The following is a 20,509-nucleotide window of genomic DNA, read 5'->3' on the forward strand; positions in this document are numbered from 1 at the left end:
AAAGAAAACCTTGGAACCGCACTGTACACTATTTGATGATGCCATCACTGATCTTCCAGCTGGGAAAAGAAGTGTGCCATCTTAGATGGCAAATTGACTTGCTGTGTGACTGCCAAGATTCTGCTGGGAAGAACATAAAACAGTTGCATTGTCAATAGCTCCCTCTGCTGCCCTTAGCTGAGCACTTGTTCAATGGAACATGCCCTGGGATACCTTACTGTGAACTTTTGCTTCACGACCTTTGCTCTCCATTTTAGATTTTGCTATACTGATTACCCTATTTAATGCATTTTTATTAAGCCTTTCAGTTGTCTTGGTTCCCAAAGTGGATTACAAATCAGATCTGTTCAATACAATTCCATCTGTTGTTTTGTGCACTAAAAGAAAGAAACTACTGCAGTGCCTATTGGGACCTGATGAAACCCTGAGAAGGTAGTTAGGATTCCTGTTGGTAGAGATAATGGTGGGGCGATTGTTCTCCACTCTCAGTGTCAACTTCCAGCTGCTGGTTACCTTTCATGCCCAATGACAGCATCTCTCTTGGAGGTAGAACCCATGGATGACATTTCTCAGTGTTGTCTGGGCACACACTGCAAGCCATGGAGTACCAAGTCCTAGAAACTGTGGGGCTGGTCTGTAACAAGGATGTGTTTTGGGGGATTTAGGTTTTGTGCAGTAAAACATTATTAAATGTTACTTCACATGGTTACTTCGCAGCTACTCATGCTGTTCTGCTTTATGAGAGAACATTGTTTTATGAAATGTATAATCCTACCATTTTTGCAAGGAGCTAAAGCATGTAGAGAGCTTCAGTTCAGAGCGTGTTCCCTTACGCACAAGAAGGTAGAAGCTGTTCAGTAAATCATTCTTCTGTCCATCATCTCAACAAATGTATATCCTGACTTTATATGAGATGAATAAAAAGGTTTGCAAGGGTCGATCAGAGGTGATCCTCCTTGACAAACCCTCCCCTTGATTTTTCATATCATTAAAGTATATATCTTGTGTCAGAGCCAGCCCACCCACCCCCACCCCACACAAAGGCCAAATTAGATGTATGAGATACTCATGGGATTGGGATACCCATTTGCTTTCCAACATAGTTCCATCCTTACTGCTGACAGGGCCAGTCCTGTGTATTTAATATCTGTTGGCTGCTGGTTAAGGAAGGTACAAGAGGATGAACATCCTATGGCTGAAAAGGGATCTGTTTGCTTTTGTCTCATGCTGACAGGTAGAAGAGTCCTTGAAACGGCTGAAGAACCCTTTACAACTGCGTCTTCCAATTCAAGAAATAAACGACAAGCACTAATCTTTTATATACTTGAAAATGTTTTAGAGCCAGTGAATTGCCTCAAATGTTTAGGAACTATACATTTTGGACCTAGATGAGAGAGGGGATCTATGATGCCTGGTTAAAACTATTTCTGACAACTGGCATTTCTTTTTCACATTACAAAGAAATCCTTTCAGATTCTCCGTGTATATACATATAAGTGCATATACAATTTGTTGGCGCTGCAAAATAAAAACGGAACAAATAGTAGCTAGTGTTGGATCAAAGCAAGAGACAAAATTCTGTGGGGTTCTTATTTAAAGGTTTATTTTACTTCGGGGCCATTTCAAAATAACTTACATAATGTAGTTTTCTAATTGTCAATACCTGTTTTGTATGGATATCAGTTCTGAGCTACAAAACATCTATTAAACAATCAAAAGTCTATCCATGCATGTGTCATCATTCAGGCTGTGATTCATAAACATTCCATATATAAAATATATTTACAGTAGCTGCTTTACAGTGGGATTAACCCATACATGTGATACCTTCCAACATCCAATTAAGTAGCCAAGCCCAGACAAACTACATACATACGAAATCATGATTGTTACTGTCTCCAGCTATGAACAGAGTGCCAGCAATTGTTGTGAGTTGTCCAACCAGTCATTGCTGTATTTGCTGCTTCTGGGGAAGGTATAGATTGTAGGACTCACCCTTACCCCCAAAGCACTATTTCATTGTAAAAAACAACGTTGTAAAAATCTTGAAAAAAGTACAAAATATTCATTACAAAATGGAAATTTTAAAGAAGTCACAAAGCAAACTAGAAGGCAAAAAAATTGGTCATGTGCTTCTTTATCACTCCAAATGTTACTAGTGATTTAATTTCCAGAACTCCCTGGGTTTGTTATGATGCTGATTTATAACAATTTCAGATACAGTACTCACAATATATTCAAGCCTGAGAGTGTTAACTGCTGGTAAAAATCTGTCAATGTAATCAATAAATTCAGATTTATAGTTTAAAATTGAAATGTCACAGAGGTGTTCAGATTTTGAAATACTATTTTCAGTGCTGAGCCTTTCCTTACATAGCCAGCTCGAATTTTATCCCCTAGGTTGAACATTTTTAAAAAATCCATGTTCTTTTAATCTGTTTCCCAAAAAAAGTCAGTGGTGGTGGTATAATTTATTCAACTAACTGAAATACGCACACTACTTGAACGTTTTAATATATAAATTCTATCACAAGACTTTGTGTAGCTCAAGATGTATCTGACACCCCCCCCCCCCAAAAAAAAAAAATTGTTTACTGGTGTACCATTCTACTTAGATTTTGGATAAAAGTACAATTTCTTCGTTAACATGGATGCGAAACAAGGGATCTGCTTTTTTCCTAAAGCTTTAACATCTCTGCATACATCCACTTCACGATGAGACACCTTCCTGTTAACCAGTGTCAGAAGCTCTGTAAACTCCAGCGATGACCCATGCCTTCTCATCATGTCGCACAGATCTTGAATGTACCAGGAGCCATTCACAGTTTCCCGATGAGAATAGTACCCTAATACAAAAGACAGAGTTCTCATTTGGTTGTATAACAATGAAGCTTTGTTCTGCTATTCTGCATTCAAATCATCTCAGTATTAATGAAGTCTGAATAGTACCTAAAATTGAACTTTCCAAAGGCAACGAAGTATGAGATCAGTAATCACCCATTCTGTCTAAAACATTTATTTTGGCAATGACGGAAGTTGCTGATAATGTGTATCCTTTATGTATGCTGTACTATTTATTTAGCCTATTTTTATCCTGTACTCCTTCCAAGGACCTCAAGGTAGCTTATTATTTCCCCCTCAATTTTTTTCTCCCAACTTATGCTGACAGAGGATAATTGGCCCTAGGTCACTCGGTGAGTTCTATGGCAGAGTGAAAATTTGAACCTGGATGTTCCAGCTCCTAGTCTGACACATGCACCACTGCACCACATTGTTTCTCAATGTGTAAACAACGTTCTAGGGACTCTAGTGTTTATACCCAAGGGGGAAAAGAACAGCAAGGACCAATTTAAGGTCCTTGGAAAGAAACAACTGTCTGCAGCCAGTGATCATAAAATCATAAGACATGGAAGTGGTCATACAGATAATCTAGTTCAACTCTCTGCTCAATGCAGGATCAGCCTACAGCATTCCTGACAAGTGTTCGTCCAGCTGCTGCTTGAAGACTGCCTTCAAAGCAGCCAAGTTTTATCTCAGGCCTTGACAAATTTTCTTAGGACCCCAAAATTTAGGAGCCCAGACTCATCCATACATTTTTTTCTCCGACATATGAAGCAAGCATTTATCACATATGAGTGATGAGCCTTACCAACTGTCCTGGATAAAAATGTCCTCTCCGTTCAGTAAAGGGTTAATGGGTTTTTACATTCCATTCCACACAAAGCTTCAAAGACCATTTTCACACATTAAGCCTCTAATAAAGGGACAAGACATTTTTCTCTACACCATTGAGCAACCCAAAATCTGAGAGGAGAGTCTTCCACAACATCTAGAATGCCTTCCTAAATAAGGTGCAGAGTTGCTGCTGCGTCACCTTTTTCCTTTGGGATGCAAAAGATTTTGTGCTTGTGAGGATGTTTCCTGAAGAAGCAAAGCCCACCAAAAAACTTGAATACTTTTGCACAACCCCTTAAGTTCTCCTCCTGTACAGGAACTAAGTTTCGTACATGTCACCAGAATGAACACACGTGCGTCCCCAGAGTCTCTCCACTTTCACATGCTTTTTCCCTTACTGTATCATGTTCCTTTCTCAAATTTTAGATTGTAAGCTCCTTGGGGCAGGTACTTGTCTTGTGCTCTCTAAAGCATCATGCACATGGACTGTTCTGTGTAATTGAACAACTAATCACTTGATTCAGCTGAATGGAAATAATCTGGGCCTAAACTGCTAGGTTCCAGTGGGATAGCCATGTTACGTTTGCATCATCAACAATAAGAACCTTACAGCAATTAAATGCCATGGTAGCATAATTTTTTGCTGACTCAAGATGTTTTTTGTTTCAACTAATGTAAGGCAGGTCAACTGCTACCACTAAACTAGAACACAAGTAAAAAAGAAGCAATACCCATTAATTATCATCTTCTGAACTCAAGCATGACATCCTTGGGGAGGGGGTTTGAACAGACTTCAAACATTTCATTAAATCTGGATCATAATCCTGAAAGACTTGTAACTTCCCCTCTAGTCCTTTGTTGCCCCTTCCTCCCTTGGGAGGAAAGTCTTTTATCTCAGTTCTCCCCTCCAAGGATAACCACCTGCCTGCCTTCAGCTTTTCTGCAGCAGGAGATAGTAGAGGTTCCAGGCAAAGGAGAGCCAGTAGCCACTGAGCTGCTTGCACAGAGCTCATATGCTAGCAACAAATCATCTCTGTGCTACAACCTTTACAGAGCATTCATGTTATGGGCTGACGACTCCTTTCAAACTCTGTAACAGAGTTCACAGGCTGAGGGCCACTGGAGCTTTAGACACCATGAGCAAAGACTTCAAGTTGCAACGGCCACCTGGCACCTTGAATTGGTACAGCCTGCCTTAGGTGATTTTCTCCATCCCCTACAGATACAACTGATAGCAATCACAGTAAAGAATGTTTCTGGCATCCCTGTGCAATTTGTGGTCCAAAATAAGACTCCGTTCAGAGAATAAATCACAAATTATATACATGTGCAACAAATACACGTTCAACAATATTATCTGATAAGCCTCTAGCTCCACACGAAATCAGAAGACATCAAATTTCCTGTCTCATCATGCCATAAATCTATTTCTCTCACAACTGTCCTTTGTAAATTTGTTGACTTCAACAGTTTTTTTAAATGTTATTTGATATTGTAAGCATAGTTCACTTTCTGCAAACTTTTTGGAGATAAGACATGATTGCTGGAGTTACTTTTGCTAGATGGACAGCTGCCATATCTCTTTCTACACAAATACAGTAATTAATATTATGAATATTTCTCTCACATTTGCCTTTAGTCTTTGATACTTTGCAGCCACATAAGTTTCATTGTGTTTACACTGCTTGTCTATATTCCATGGCCTCATTTATATTCATGGAGGAAATATGTTCAATTACTGTCACAGCAAATATATGGGTATGCGCTGTGACTATTCAAAAGCTGATAGCCCTAACTCAGTTATAGCTTTTACCCGCTAATACTGAATGGGGTGGTTAATTCAAAGGAAAGGGCTTCCTTGTTTTGCAAGCAAGAGAGAAAACCTATTTAAGACATATTTTAGGTAATAAACACTTCAGAGTACCAAAAGTAGAAAACCAGTTTACCTTCTGCAACAGAGTAACACATGAGAAAGTCAGCTCCAGCAGGTAAGGTATAAACTGCAGCGGCATCCACTTCAGTTTCATTGACATCTGATTTCTCTATTATGCTGTCCACTGTATCAGCAACAAAGACTGGGTCATCATGCTTATCTCCTCGACATGCCTAATAATGGGGGGGGGGGGGAGATAAATGTTCTATAACAGAAGCCTTCCTAACTCACAGGTGCATTAATAACAGGTGCGCTGCTGAGTTTTTTAGTTGCAAATATAAGCTTAGGGCAGAAAATGATGTCAAGAGTTTATCTACTTTGAAGTGATTTTAGATTATTATTGCATGCACTATATATTATGAAAACATTTTGACTAGCGCCATGAGTGCCTATGAACCACTAGAAAAGCTAGCTGTCCATATGAACACACCTTGTCACCTGGCTGAGACTACATTTTATGCAAAAAAGCCCCTTTTCTCTATTTTTGCTCTGGAGTTCTTGATGATTTTTTAAAAGTTTTTTTCACATACCAATGTACTCTTAATAATTTGTTCAAGATTAATTTCTGCGTTTCAGTGAAATTCAGCTTCTACTCCCTATAAGATTCCGGCTGTGAAAGAGAGACGTTTGTCCAGGCAGGCTGGTGTGGGTGGAATCCTGTGTGTGAGAGAGGATCCAACCTAATGGCTAGTCAATACAAGTTTGTTTGTTCCTGAAAGCATTGTAGAAACGTCTATTCTCTGAAGTCATAGCCAGTTTAAATTTTTGTGCCTTGGCCAGGTTTCTGCTTTGTCTACCTGGAAACAAGCATAGCTGGTTAATTCCTTTAAATAAATAAATCTTCTTAGTTTATATCTTAAGCCAGCCTCAGGCCCCTTCCGCACACGCAAAATAATGCGTTTTCAAACCACTTTCACAACTGTTTGCAAGTGGATTTTGCCATTCTGCACAGCTTCAAAGAGCACTGAAAGCTGTTTGAAAGTGCATTATTCTGCATGTGCGGAATGAGCCTCAGTGATCTCCATAATCAAATTGTGCACCACAAAACTTACCTCACAGCAGTGAACCCAAAGTCTATACACTTGCTACCTTAGAACAATTGGAATGTGAGAGGAAGGTTTATAGTTCAAAACAAACCCTAGATCTCAAAAATCCCGGCCACCTATATTGGCAGGTATTTGTCCCCTGGATAGGAAAAAAAGGCATGTGACGTAGGGACTCCATGATCTCACCTGAATTATAAATATTTTCGGCTTCCCTGCTAAACTTGGGCACTTATCTCCTTTGAACATGCTGGTCAATGTCTGTATTTTTATTTTAGCATCATAAGCATAAACATGATCATCTTCGCCATGGCTCAGGAAAATGCATATGAAGCAGTCTGCATCTTCATGTTTGGCTGTGGATACTGCAAGGCAATGATGTTGGAATTAGCTATAACAATACGTCACTTTCTGGGGGCAAGACACTCCCTTAATTGCTTATATTGAACCCACTGTCAATTTCACAACCTCACTCAAATTTCAGGCAACTAAACTTATCCCAAACAATATTCCTGGAGCCAGTTTTGCTCTTCTGGAACTAAAACCCAGAACAAAATATTTTCACTTGGGATTTTGTTGCAATTATGCATAATAGATTGTCATCAACAACAGGATTTAGTTAATGTTCAGTTCATCATTTACTTGTTAATTTCTGGTACAGACAATAGTTTTTATTTTACCAAGAATGCAAGCAAATGCCCTCCGTGTACTACAGGTTTTCTTCTTCTTCTAGGACCATACTTAAAGTAACCTTATCAAGACATACGAATTCTAACCACATTCACTCTAGCAAAGCTGTACCCAAGTTTATAACTAAATTTAGTCAAGCAAATCCAGTAAAAGAGAATACAGTAACTCACCGTTGTGAATGTTTTGCAACACCTCTTCTGCTTTAAGATCATTAAAACACTTTACCTCAAATCCCAGCTCAGTCAAGCTATTGTGAAAACAAAAAAGTTACATTTCAGCACCCTGTTCGAATTATCTAATGTGGTAATGCAACAACTTGCATTGAAATGGGTGACAATGTTTCTGAATGTATCACTTTAGAAATGAGTAGGGAACTAACAGCAGCCTAATTTCTCATGGCATGGATTTTTCAAAACCTCAACACAAACCAAATGTGAAGAAAAACTGTGGGGAGGGGAGCTATCACTAAATCCATCAAAGACGGAGGTCCTCTGGCTGGGCTGCGATGGGGGACATGAGGGTTTCCAGCCGCCGGTATTGGAGGAGGTGTCTCTAACCCCCACCTCCCTGGCCTGCAGCCTGGGGGTCCGCCTGGACTCTTCTCTTTCTATGGAGAGCCAGGTGGCCCATGTTACCCAGGTTGCCTTTTTTCATCTTCGCCAGGCCCGGCGACTGGCCCCCTATCTCTCCCAGACCGACCTAGCCACTGTGATCCATGCAACGGTCACCTCCAGGCTAGACTATTGTAACTCGCTCTACGCGGGCCTTCCCTTGCGACTGATCCAGAAACTGAAACTGGTCCAGAATGCGGCGGCGCGGCTTTTGGTGGGTGGTTCCTTTCGTGAGCATATCACCCCCGTGTTGCACCGCCTGCACTGGCTCCCAGTAGAATTCCGGGTCACTTTCAAGGTGTTGGTATTAACCTTCAAGGCCCTTCGCGGCTTGGGACCCTCATACCTTCGTGACCGTCTCACCCCATATGTCCCAAGTAGGCCTCTGTGGTCAGCAGAGGCCAATTTACTGGTGGTCCCTGGCCCCTCCATTATGTGACTGGCCTCTACCCGGGCCAGGGCTTTCACGGCCCTGGCCCCTGCCTGGTGGAACGCCCTTCCATCAGACGTGCGGGCCCTGCGGGACCTTGGAGAATTCCGCAGGGCCTGTAAAACGGTTTTGTTCCACCGGGCTTTTGGTGAGGCCGGCCGCGGACCCCCCCTCCAGGATGCCCCCATGCTACGTGCCATCTTACCATCAGCACGTCTAATATAATATCTGACTGACACTGCTACCCCCGCCCAGCCTTGGGATCGGGCACCACACACACTTTTATAATCTTGCTGTTATGTATATTGTATTGATGCTGCTAGTTTTATGAATTTTTGTATATTGTTTTAACTTGTTTTAACTAATTTTTTGGTGTATGTTGTTTTGGCCATTGTATGTTTGGCCCAGTGTACACCGCCCAGAGCCCTTCGGGGGTGGGCGGTTTATAAATTTGAGTTCTTGTAGTTCAGCAATGTATTGTGGTTTCTCAATGCAAGGATCTGCTACAGTGAATTTTCTCTGAAAGATTGTTCTGTATACCATGGACCTATATTTTTTATGCAATGTGCAGTTACAGGTTATTCCAAGGTATACTTTAGAGATGACACATGGTGATGGGCCTGAGAAGTCTGCCTAGCTTTTATCTGAACTGGGTGCATCTTCTGCAACACTTGAACGGTGTGTAGGAAAGGTTTTTTTCAAGTCCCCAATTCAAAATGGGAAAGCCCTCTTCATTTCTTATACATTGTCTTGGTAGTCCTTTCAACAGCATAGAAAAAAGGACAATGATAATTCCCCTACATTGTTGAGAAGAAATGCTTTCCTAACACTATAAGTTCACAGCTGAGGCAAGATATTGGCCTAGTCACAGTTTGCTCAGAATTCTCTCAATCCCATCTACCTCACAAGGTGCCTCTTGTAGGGAGAGGAAGGGAAAGGAGTTTGTAAGCCGCTTTGAGTCTCCTTGCAGAAGAGAAAGGTGGGCTATAAATCCAAACTGTTATTCTCTTCATCTTCATTTTTAAACATAATTTTAAAGAGCAGACATTTTTTTCCTGTCTCACCTGCGTTTCAGGTTTTCTCTGTCAGCAAGAGTGCCACGTCTGTCTGGTAGAGTTAAATGCCAGTAAAAATGTTCATGATTGAAGATCAAAGCAAGCCCTCTCCTCTTGTGGTTCATTTTGTACTCTGCAGCTGGATCAAAAAGGTGGGTGCTACCCCCAAAAAAAACAAGTTTTGAATTAACAAAAGCCATCAGTGTCCTTCCATAACATGGAAAACCATAACAATGTCCTTCCATAACATCAGAATAAATGACAAACCAGCACTCTGATATTTGTATGGCTAATTCAATAGACCCAGTGTGGTGTAGTGGTTAAGATACCAGACTTGGATCTGGGAAACCCCAGTCTGGATGCCCACACTGCCATAGAAACTTAATAGTAACCTTGGACCAATCACATTATCTCAGCCTCAACCCTGGCGGCAAGTATTATATGAGAGACCTCTGAGAAATGCCAAGGCCATGATATGGAGGCAGGCAATGACAAACCATCTCTGAATGGCTCTTGCCTTGAGAACCCCACCAGGGGTCGCCATAAATCAGCTGTGACTTGACAGGGGTGTGGGGAGTTCAATATGCTCGTGGCGAGTTTGGACTTTGAAAAAGAGAAGAATTTCAAAAACTCCAAAAACCTCAAAAAATAATTTAACTCGCTGGCACATGCCTTCAGAATACCTGAACAATCTTTCCAGAGGCTGACCAGCTTATCAAACGTACAACTGGAAAAGAAACTACAGCAAGAGAATGTTTCTCTTTTTCCCCCTCAGAACATTGTTTCAAAGGTCACCTAGTGGTGTCAGTATGAAAATTCTGATGGCCAGGACTTCTGGTGCACTGTAGGAAATGACATCAAAACAGGTTTTACCACTGCTCTGATGATTTCTGCTAGAAGACTGTAGGAGCATAGGAGCAAAATTAAAGTGAAAGCTACGTATAGCCCACATCTTTCTACTCTAAATATTATAACTGTTGAAATAGAATTCTCAGGGGGTTTCACCATAGAGTCCCATTGCATCATAAAATGCCAGATAACTCTGTATTAAAAGAGACAATGATTTACTACTGTTCTTTCAAGTAACAAAACTGCATTCACTATGAAAAAGTCTGTCCAACTAGATCCTACCCAGAGACATTACTGCTAGTATTGAGAATACTCACTAAGCATGAAATGCCAGGTCACGTTAATGGGTTTTTTAATCTCTCTCTTTCTCCTTTAGCCAACTTGTTAAGATATCTTTTATTCTGGATCTATTTGGGGAAGTCAAATTAGGAGCCAGAGTGGTGTAGTGGTTAAGAGCAGGTGGATTCTAAACTGGAGAACCGGGTTTGATTCCCCACTCTTCTACCTGAGTGGCAGAGGCTTATCTGGTGAACCAGATGTGTTTCTCCACTCTTACATTTCTGCTTGGGCTAGTCACAGTGCTTTGGAACTCTCTCAGCCCCACCTACCTCACAAGGTGTCTGTTGTGGGGAGAGGAAGGGAAAGGAGCTTGTAAGCCACCTTGAGTCTCCTTACAGGAGAGAAAGGTGGGGTATAAATCCAAACTTTTTCTTCTTCTTCTTCTTGTATGAAGATACTATTACTTGCTATGACTTTTCATTCATATATTGTACAATGAACAGCATCTAACAGATGCAAATAGAGCTAGTTGACAGTAGAGATGTTTGCTGCTCTCTCCACCTGTACCCTTCATCTCATCAAGCCATCTTTAAGGAGTGGGGACATTGTGGAGCGGGAAGGTGTTGGAAGAAGAAATCGAAGTCGCCCAAGAGTTGGGGTGTGGGGAAACTACAGCAAGAAAGAGGAACTGGCACAATTCCTTTGCTCTCTTGGGCCTTTCCCAAGGTCCTCATGCCCCCTCCTTGAGGGGCTTCTCAGAAGGAGCTCATGGGGAGAACATAGCACACATCTTTTCCATGAGCTCACACCATTTACAATCGATAGGGTTGGTTTCACTCTCTGCATAAACCTAATTTGACCCAACATGCTAAATATGAATAAATATATTGTTCAAACACAGAGTTGTATTATAAATTTGGTTACAATAGTTAGCTACTCTGAAAGTATGGAATGGAAAAGCTGCAATACGTCAGGACCAATTTTTACTCCTATCAAAAAATGTCTTTTTAGGGATGCAAAGTGCAGCAACATATGCATGAGCAAGAACGAGAATCCAGCTCTTGTTCCACTCCCCATCATTACCCACTTTGATAACAAAGTTCTTTTACCTTTTATCAAGGGCATCTGTTTCCGTGAAGTTTTGCCGTCCATCTGTAAATTTAATGGAATATAAAACTTGTTTGAACCACTGCTGCAAAAGAGGAATTCAAATGTACATAATAACCAGTTTATCGAGCTTCCAAAGAACACGCAGTAAAAAAAATGTCATATAAAGTCAAGTCCTCATGACAATTCAACATGTGTTTACATTAAGGAGTGTAGCTGGTCTGAAATCTGGAAGTTTTTCTGAAATTTTCCTTGAAATCTAAGTCAATTACAGTCTACATAGCAATGTGCCAATGTTAAAGATAGAAAACAGAAAACAGTGTGCTAAATTCAAGTGGCACTGTTTTTCCCACAATACCCTCTTAACAATAAATAGTACTGCAACTCATAATAGTAATACATTTTTACCAATGCAGCATATGGTTAAAATCTTCAATGATTCTGGGGAAAGTTGGCGGGGGGGGGGGGGGGATGATTTTTCAATCTCTGCTCTCCCTTTTAAATTCTCTATCCAACATCAATCAATCATCTGTCTGACGGGGTAGTGGGCAGATTCTTGTACACAATCAATATGCATGATGCCATGTGTGAAAATCTGTGCATTGGGGTAATAATCGAACTCTGTCATGAGAAAAATGAAGTCAACTTCAAATCTTTCTCAAAGGCTTGCACAAGGAAACACCACTGGGACAAAACAACATTCTCTCTGTGTCGTCAAAGGCTTTCATGGCCGGAATCACTAGGGTGTTGTGGGTTTTCCAGGTTGTATTGCCGTGTTCCAGTAGCATCTTCTGATGTTTCACCTGCATCTGTGGCTGGCATCTTCAGAGGATCTGGAGATGCCAGCCACAGATGCAGGTGAAACATCAGGAGAAAATGCTACTGGAACATGGCCATACAACCAGGAAAACCCCCAATACCCTAACATTCTCTCTCTCTCTCTCTTTCTCTCTCTCTCTCTCTCACACACACACACACACTCACACACACACACACACACACACACACAACATGTGTGGAAAGAGAGGTTGTATCAGTTTAAGGATCTGATCACTGCCTGAATTTTTTCTGCCCAAGTATCCCAGATTTTCTGAAGAGGGAGGTCTTACTTTGAGAACTATGCCTTTAGTATATATCTTAAGGGGCTGTCAGTGAAATACATAATTCGAAGAGCCCAAATAAGCATAAACTCTTAACATGGCTTTATTTGAAAATCTTAATTTGGGGAAATGATGTTACTATAATTATTTCATAAGTCTAGGTCAGTACCTGGATGGGAGACCACCAAGGAAGCCCAGGGTTGCTAGGCAGAGGCCGGCAATTGCAAACCACCCCCGAATGTCTCTTACTTTGAAAATCCTATGGGGTCACTGAAGTTGGCTACAATTTGACAATTCCAGCACCATATTAAATACCACCTCTTCTTTTGCCTGCTGCTTGTTTTCCTGTTCTACCACTGCTTAGAAAAGTTAAATATAAATATAGTTTGAAATAAAGGTTAGGGGGGAAAAGCCAGATACCTTACCTTTGAACTGAAGAAAAGGTTTGCTATCCACATCTATTTGCTCTGTAATAAAACACAGTAAATTCATTGTTATGATTCACATTATTGCTCTGACGAAAACTATGCAATCATAAACTGAACTAAATTCAGTCTCTTGTATTTCCGTATATAACAGTAGATTGTGAAACACTGTGCATTCTGCTTGTTCGCTGCTCAACAATGAGTAAGGCTTTTTTAAATGCAACTCTTCTTCTAAGTTGATTTTATTTTGTGCTCTATTTATATGTTTGGTTGTTCACCGCCCTGAGCCCTTCGGGGGAGGGCAGTATACAAGTTTAATTAATTAATTCTCCATTAGGTGAAATGTTTCCTTATAAGCTTTAGCTCCTGGAACGTGGTAAGAGGACACCCTGATCAGAAGACCCCAATTTGGAGTGAAAGTTTATTCACGGGGTCTTTCCTTCTCGTCCTGTTGATAGTTTGATAGTTTGCATTTGGTGTTGGGCCACAGACATAAGTTGGGATTGTTGCTGGTGTACCACTCACCCCGCTGTCCAGCAGCTGATGATTGATAGATAGATGATAGATAGATAGATGATAGAGAGAGAATGAATGAATGAATGAAGGGAGGAAGGGAGGGAGGGAGGGAGGAAGGGAGGAAGGAAGGAAGGAAGGAAGGAAGGAAGGAAGGAAGGAAGGAAGGAAGGAAGGAAGGAAGGAAGGAAGGAAGGAAGGAAGGAAGGAAGGAAGGAAGGAAGGAAGGAAGGAAGGAAGGAAGGAAGGAAGGAAGGAAGGAAGGAAGGAAGGAAGGAAGGAAGGAAGGAAGGAAGGAAGGAAGGAAGGAAGGAAGGAAGGAAGGAAGGAAGGAAGGAAGGCTGGGCAACTACATGGAGGCAGGTGTTTGGTGGAACAGGAAAATAAATATGGTTGCAAAATGATTGCATGCTCAAGAGAAGCTGGTTCGGAAACAGATCCAAACTAATTGTGTTAAAAATACTTGGGAAAACAATGGAGGAAAAATAAAGAGAACATGTTTCCGAAACCAAACAGAAGGAGGAAATTTGTGGAATTCAAAGAAAAAACACAGCCTTTATCGGCAAGGTTAAGTTGTAAACAATTTGTGCAGAAAATACCTCTGTCTCATACACACTCATAATGACTCATGAGTCCTGTCTCAAAATAAAAGGTTGCATTGATGGGGAGGGGACATGGCTCAGTGGCAGAGCATCTGCTTTCTATGCAGAAGATCCAAGGTTTAATCCCAGGCATCTCCAGCTGAAAGGGACTGGGCAATGTGAAAAAAACTTCTGCCTGAGACCTTGGAGAGCAGCTGACAGTCAGACTGACCTATGGTAGACCAAAGGGATCCTGTTTTGCAATACAGTGGAATCTCTACCCACCTCAGCCAAACCTTGAGGTACCTAGCAATGCAGAGCCAAAATTGGGAGCCCATTCGTTGCATTGGCTCAGTGCCCAAGGGGAAAAAAACTTGTCTGGACTTGTCCCCCTCCACAGCAATAATGCAACCTCACACCATTCTGGATAGGATTAAGTCAGTATAAAAACTTTTTTTTGTGGCCATCCATCTATGATTTGTGAATTCAGAGGCTGTGCGCATCTGTGCTCAGCAAGTTTCTCCTGTATACGAACATTTATGGAATTTACATCATTATGTTTGAAATCTGGGTGCTTTCTCCCAATTATTACCCACTGCCAGGGGTAACTAGAAAGTGATTTCAGAGTGATTTCAGCTTTGTCAGCAATGAGCGATAGTGATTTCAGCTTTGGCAGCAGTGAGTGGATGCAGAGGCAGGCTGCCTTCAGAGCAGAGGTTCTTTATTGTGATTTCAAGCTCTTTCCAGGCCAGACTGCCCAGTACAGAACGAAACACAGCCCTTTTTATACAGTTTTTCACCCAATCAGAGGAGGAAGGGGGTAGTCCCCTGCCACATAATACAGACAATCTAAAAAAACAAAGAGTGAGGAAGACCAGTCTTTTGTTTTTGCTGGAGTGGGATTAAGTCCCAGAAGAAAAGGCTGCCAATGAATCTTGAGATCCTAGAAGTGGAAAATTCAATAGTCCAATGGGTCTTGAGATCCTCTTCAGTGAAAATTCAAATAGTCCAATGGGAAGTAGGGTGATGTCCTCCAAACGACCAAGGCACACCTTGTAAGTTAAAAAGGTCTTTTGTTGGTGTTGACAAACTTATCAGATTGTAAGGAGGAGTTGTCCTTACTTTGCATTTTCTGATCTACTTCCTTGTTACCTAGTTAAAATAAAACTACTAAAATCCTAAGAGGTTTCTTCTATTAATACAATAAAGTAAGAAGAATATTTCTAATCCATTTCACTTCTTGTCTATCTCTTAAAGTAACTCTATAGAATCCCTTAACCTTATAACAAAGAACCTCCAATACAGTACCAAGCCAGGAAATATAAAACTATATAAGCAAAGAGGTGGGCTCCTAAATTAACAGTATCAAAACCTTGGAAATCAACTGGAGAACCCATGCCAAAGTGTAATCCTAAACTTGTTTGGCAAATAATAAATCCAACACTGAGGGGCTTACATTAAGCCTTAAAAGGGACAAAGGTAAGAAGGAAACCATGTGAAATATCAGCACATTTGTATATACATGTTCTTTCCAGGACTTGTGGAGGCTTTTGGACAACACTGGTCTCTTTGCTCTGATCCTTAGCCAGTGTAGTTCGGTGGCAGGCTCAGGAAAATATTTTTCCTATTTTCCTGGTGGTAACACAATGGCAGCAAGCCAGTGTGCAGTACCTGTCACACAATGGTCCTATCATCTTTTCTGGCTAGGTGGAAAATAACTATATATTAAATGTAGTCTGTTTCATAAGTGAGGACATCTTCTACAGTACTGGCCCACAATTTGCCCAGAGGGTTTAATATTCCAAATAACTGTTTTAAGTTATTTGTACAGAGACTACTAAAGCAGACCTAATTAGACATGTTTTATGTTTTTCCTGACTTTTAGGAAAACAAGTTTATTATATAAACCTACACATAGTAGCAATGGTGTTTATTTCATGGTGTGCATCTACTTCTGGTTTATGCGCCTGCAACAAAATAGACCTGTGGCTTCTATCTCAGATACAGATGTGTCTGAAGTGTGCATGCTGCTCTCCAGCTTTCTCCCTGTAAAATCTTTACATTTGTGACAAGGTGTTTTCCTACCAACTAAGCCAAGGCCAATGGTACAAAACAGGTGAACCGTGAAAGTATACATTTTATTAATCAGATAAGTTTCCAAAGCATTCTGCCCAAGAACTTAACTTGTATTCTTAATTGAAAAAACACTAACAGATTCTTAAGCCTCTGGGGAGAAATTTTTATCTAAGTAATAGAATTTGTAGGTTGCAACAGGGACCTTGACCTTATATTTTATGCTGAGGCCCTTTCATTTATTCTTGCTACTGCGTCTACCATTACAAACTTCCGTACTTTGGAGCGACTAGCAGCAGCGCCTGCAAACCACAAGACCGCCGGTGCAGAAAGCACCACCCTGAGTACCCGGCAGGACAAGCCCGGCGGCTGCAAAACACAGCGAAGCGCCAGTGCGCCGGCGCAGAGGACACAACAAAGGGAGCTGCAGCTCCAAAGCCCCGACCAGACAACTGCGCCGCTTTTGCTTCCTCTGGCTGCGAGTCCACCTTCCGTCCCCCCATCCTGCCTTACTCTGCAGAGCTGTCAAGAGCTCAAGCCGCTCATTCAGTGTGAAAAGGGGTTGGAGTGCGCAGAGCAGAGTACATGTTCAGGGAAACTCTTGCCCAAGAGATGAGCATCATTCTGGCCCCTTTCCGCACATGCAGAATAATGCACTTTCAAACCACTTTACAGCAAAGCCCACTTGCAAACAATTGTTAAAGCAGATTGAAAGTGCATTATACTGCATGTGCGGAAGGGGCCAGGAACCCCCCCCCCCCTTCTCCTTGTCCTTCAGGGCAAGCTTCCCAACCCTTGCACCAGTCCGGTCCTCTCGAAGCTTTCTGCTCCTGTGGGCGGGGGGGGGGGGGGCTCGCTGTTTCCACGCGCGTTTACCTGTGGCTTTCTGCCGCTTGGGGATCTCCATGGCAGGCTTTGTGGCTCGGCTGCAGCTCCCTCGGCAAGTGGAGACACAAACCTCTTTGCCCCGCCCGGCCCTTCTTACCCCCTCCCCTCCTCCCTCTCACACCCTCCCCCCAACTCCTATAGGGGTTTGCCTATAGCCGCCTCTTCTGAGTGGTTGCTTAGGCTGGGCTGGCAAGCCCCGCCTTGCGCAAGAGCCAAGATATGCAAAGCCCAACTCTTTGCAACCCGCCCCCTCGGCCGCTAAACTGTCCAGGTCTGATCCAGTGAGTTCAGCTCCACCACAGTTTATAATTGCACTGGTAAAATTGTTAGCATTTCGGGTTCTCTTTGTTTCCCCTTGTCGCGAAAGACTAACTCGCCTTCCGCTCCAGAGCCACAGATTAACCAGACTGATCGGAGGTGCCGCTCGTGAAACAATGGAGAAAAGGAACTGCTGGTGTTGGATCGTGACGACCGCAAACCTTAACCGCCCCCCTCCCTCCGACATGTACATTTTGGACATTAAAGAGACGAACTGCAATCTTGGAAACGGGAACTAAAAAGGCCCAGCTAGGCTAGCCGCGCCCGGAGTCCCTTTGTGTGAGCTCCAGAGCCATAGAAGATGCACATGCAGCAGTAACAAAAAGGCAGCTCCAGGGCGGGGTTTTTTGTTTCGTTTTAAGCGATGATGCCATCGTCCCTGGAGGAAAGTCATTAGCGTTGGAAACCAAAAACCTCTACTCTCAAATCCCTGGAGTAGCTCTGTCTTGGGGATTGTAATAGCTTTATTTTTAGGAGTGGTTATGCCGGGGTGGGGGGGGATAGGCAAACACACCTGAGCGAAGATCTACTTGCTACACTGTATGAATAAAGGTGAAATTGGCACAGGGATTATTTTCCGATTTAAAATTCCTCCTCGTCAAAAAAATCCTTCATACCTTCTTTGTTATAAATTTTGTTCTGGGGTGGGGTGGGGTGGACATCCCCAGGATGTTGTCCTCCAATCACCCACTTCTTTTCTGTCCTGCTTTTGAGCATCTGTGAGCCTTGAATCTCTTGCATATATTTTGTGTGCCATCATTTGTTTTTTGTTTTTTAATGTGTTGGGTTCATCTTTGTTTCAAAGTTGCAGTGGATTGCCTTTATCTGTAATAATGTGCAACGTTCCAGACATTTATGACAGGGTGGGGTTACTTCCCCAAGAGAAAGAATCTAATCTGCTTGAGGACCGCTGAATAGGCAATAAATTGGCACTGCTGAGAGTCACATCATGCTGTGTACGGTTTCCAGCTCCAGGTTGGGAAATACCTGGAAACTTTGGGGTGGGGTCTAAGGAGGCGGGGTATGGGGAGAGGAGGGATTTCAATTGGGTATATAATGCCATTAAGTCCTCCTTTTAAACAGACCATTTCCCCCCCAGGGGAACTGGTCTCTACCACCTGCAGATCAGTGGAATAGTGGGAAATATCCAGCCACCACCTAAGAGCTGGCAACCTTACTATTATCTCATGTGTTAGTACGCTTTCCCCAACATCCTGTGTAGCCTGTTTTATTTGTTCAAGTGGAAGAATTGGTGCACTCCCTTAGGTGCTAACAATTTTATGCCTAGACAATTTTATTTGCTGTCAATCAAAACTGAGATTTTTTTTTGCTCTCTGAGAGGTTTCACCTTAGTGGTATCAAACCAAGTTGCTTAGTCAAAAGAGCAAGCATAAAAATATCAATATACCAAGGCAGAAAAAAGGATACTGATTCTGGGGAATAGGTTTTAATGAATTCTGTCTTAAGTTGTGCAATGTTAAATTGACTCAGTGGCATTCAGTTCTTTAAAAATGCAGTCTTATAACCACCTTGCCAAGCAATACAGTCTCAGTTATGAATGCCACAAACTTTGTGACAAACATTCCTGATAGCTAAACAAACCATTTTCACCTGTGAGCCAAAACTCTGATTTGTTCCCTGTGAATGACAGTAGAACACCTTTGCAACTAGCTGTAGATGGTGGAGTTTCAATTTTTATTTTTGCATTATGGGAGCATTTTTATCTCTGTGGCAGGTGAGATGATTCTACCCAGGATCATGGATGGTTGAGTTGGGTAATTAAATGTAAGAAGAAAGTGCATATCCCATAAGGCTGTGCAAAATGTGCACTTAAGCCAACACCAAACAGTAATTTCACTCACACACACACACACACACACACACACACACACACACACACACACACACACACACACACAGTATTCATAATTAATGGATGACTGATCCGCTTAGTGTTTATGTATACAACTGGCTGCCAAACAGTGTGCAGGAATACAGGTCTATGTGGGAAGAGGGAAAGTAGGACTCTCATCGGGCTGTATGTGAACATGAATAAAACACTATTGATTGAACTGGACTCTGTAATATGTGATAAGAAACCTGAGAAACAAGCTCAAACTTTTTGCAAACAGCCACAACAAGAAAATGGCTCTTTGTTCTTGACTAGCAGACAGACCTTGAGTGAAACAGCAGGTCAACCACTGTTCGGTAACATATTAACACCTTAAAACACAATTTTATGCCATATTATTATTATTATTATTATTATTATTATTATTATTATTATTATTAATTTTATATACCGCCCACCCCCGAAGGGCTCTGGGTGGTGTACAACATAAAAAGAAAACACAACATAAGAAGAGCACAGTTATAATTACAAATTACTGATATCTGAATTTTCATTTGTTTGTGATCTGTGCATGGCACCTTACAAAATCCCAAAAGCCATGGTTCTGATGCAAGGAGTTTACAACTCAAAATTTGACAGAAGGAAGCCAACTGAGGGAGAAAACTGGAGTAAACATTTGAATCAGTAATTTGGGAAGTGTTCCTTTCAGATTCACATTTTTAAAACAAAGGCCCTTTTTGGAAAATGGTGGCTTCGAGCCGCTGCTGTGCGAACGGTAGCAGCTCGAAGGCGCCCTCCCCCCACCCCTTTCGCCCATTTGTTACCATGTTCAGTGAAAGTCGTCTGTTACGTCGCCAGCAGTTCTGGGGATTTCCTGCCCCTGCCCTGCGACGCCGGAGCACTTCAAGCAGGGCATGGTCCCCAGGCTCACACGCCGCCGGATGGCCACAGACACGACCGACGGGCTTACAGTGCTCAGCGCACTGTTCCCGGTTAGCTGGGACCGCTCATGCTAATCCGTCCCAGGTTGGTCGCAGACATAATGCCGACTCAACTCAATCGTAATGCGGCGGAAACGGCCAAAGTT

At 42.1% G+C, this 20,509-nt stretch overlaps 2 protein-coding genes across 3 annotated transcripts in view; one reads left to right on the forward strand and one right to left on the reverse strand.

The window, feature by feature from the left end:
* MCUB (mitochondrial calcium uniporter dominant negative subunit beta) overlaps positions 1-1,721 on the forward strand; it is a 69,596-nt gene extending 67,875 nt beyond the window's left edge. For both annotated transcript variants that reach the window (XM_048509350.1, XM_048509351.1), the window contains exon 8: positions 1,235-1,721. In XM_048509350.1, coding sequence (XP_048365307.1) covers positions 1,235-1,312 — 78 coding nt within the window. In that variant the 3' untranslated portion in view covers positions 1,313-1,721. The remainder of the gene's footprint in view (positions 1-1,234) is intronic.
* On the reverse strand, positions 1,587-17,346 carry CASP6 (caspase 6). The gene is made up of 8 exons (XM_048509352.1): positions 17,241-17,346; positions 13,198-13,239; positions 11,675-11,717; positions 9,447-9,596; positions 7,512-7,588; positions 6,841-7,016; positions 5,622-5,781; positions 1,587-2,846 (listed from the first exon to the last, which is right to left on the reverse strand). The coding sequence occupies exons 1-8, from the start codon at positions 17,269-17,271 to the stop codon at positions 2,608-2,610; spliced, it is 918 nt and encodes a 305-aa protein (XP_048365309.1). The 5' UTR covers positions 17,272-17,346; the 3' UTR covers positions 1,587-2,607.
* Positions 17,347-20,509: the final 3,163 nt, after the last annotated feature.

This window comes from Sphaerodactylus townsendi, linkage group LG10 (assembly GCF_021028975.2).
Source record: "Sphaerodactylus townsendi isolate TG3544 linkage group LG10, MPM_Stown_v2.3, whole genome shotgun sequence".
Taxonomy (NCBI): Eukaryota; Metazoa; Chordata; class Lepidosauria; order Squamata; family Sphaerodactylidae; genus Sphaerodactylus; species Sphaerodactylus townsendi.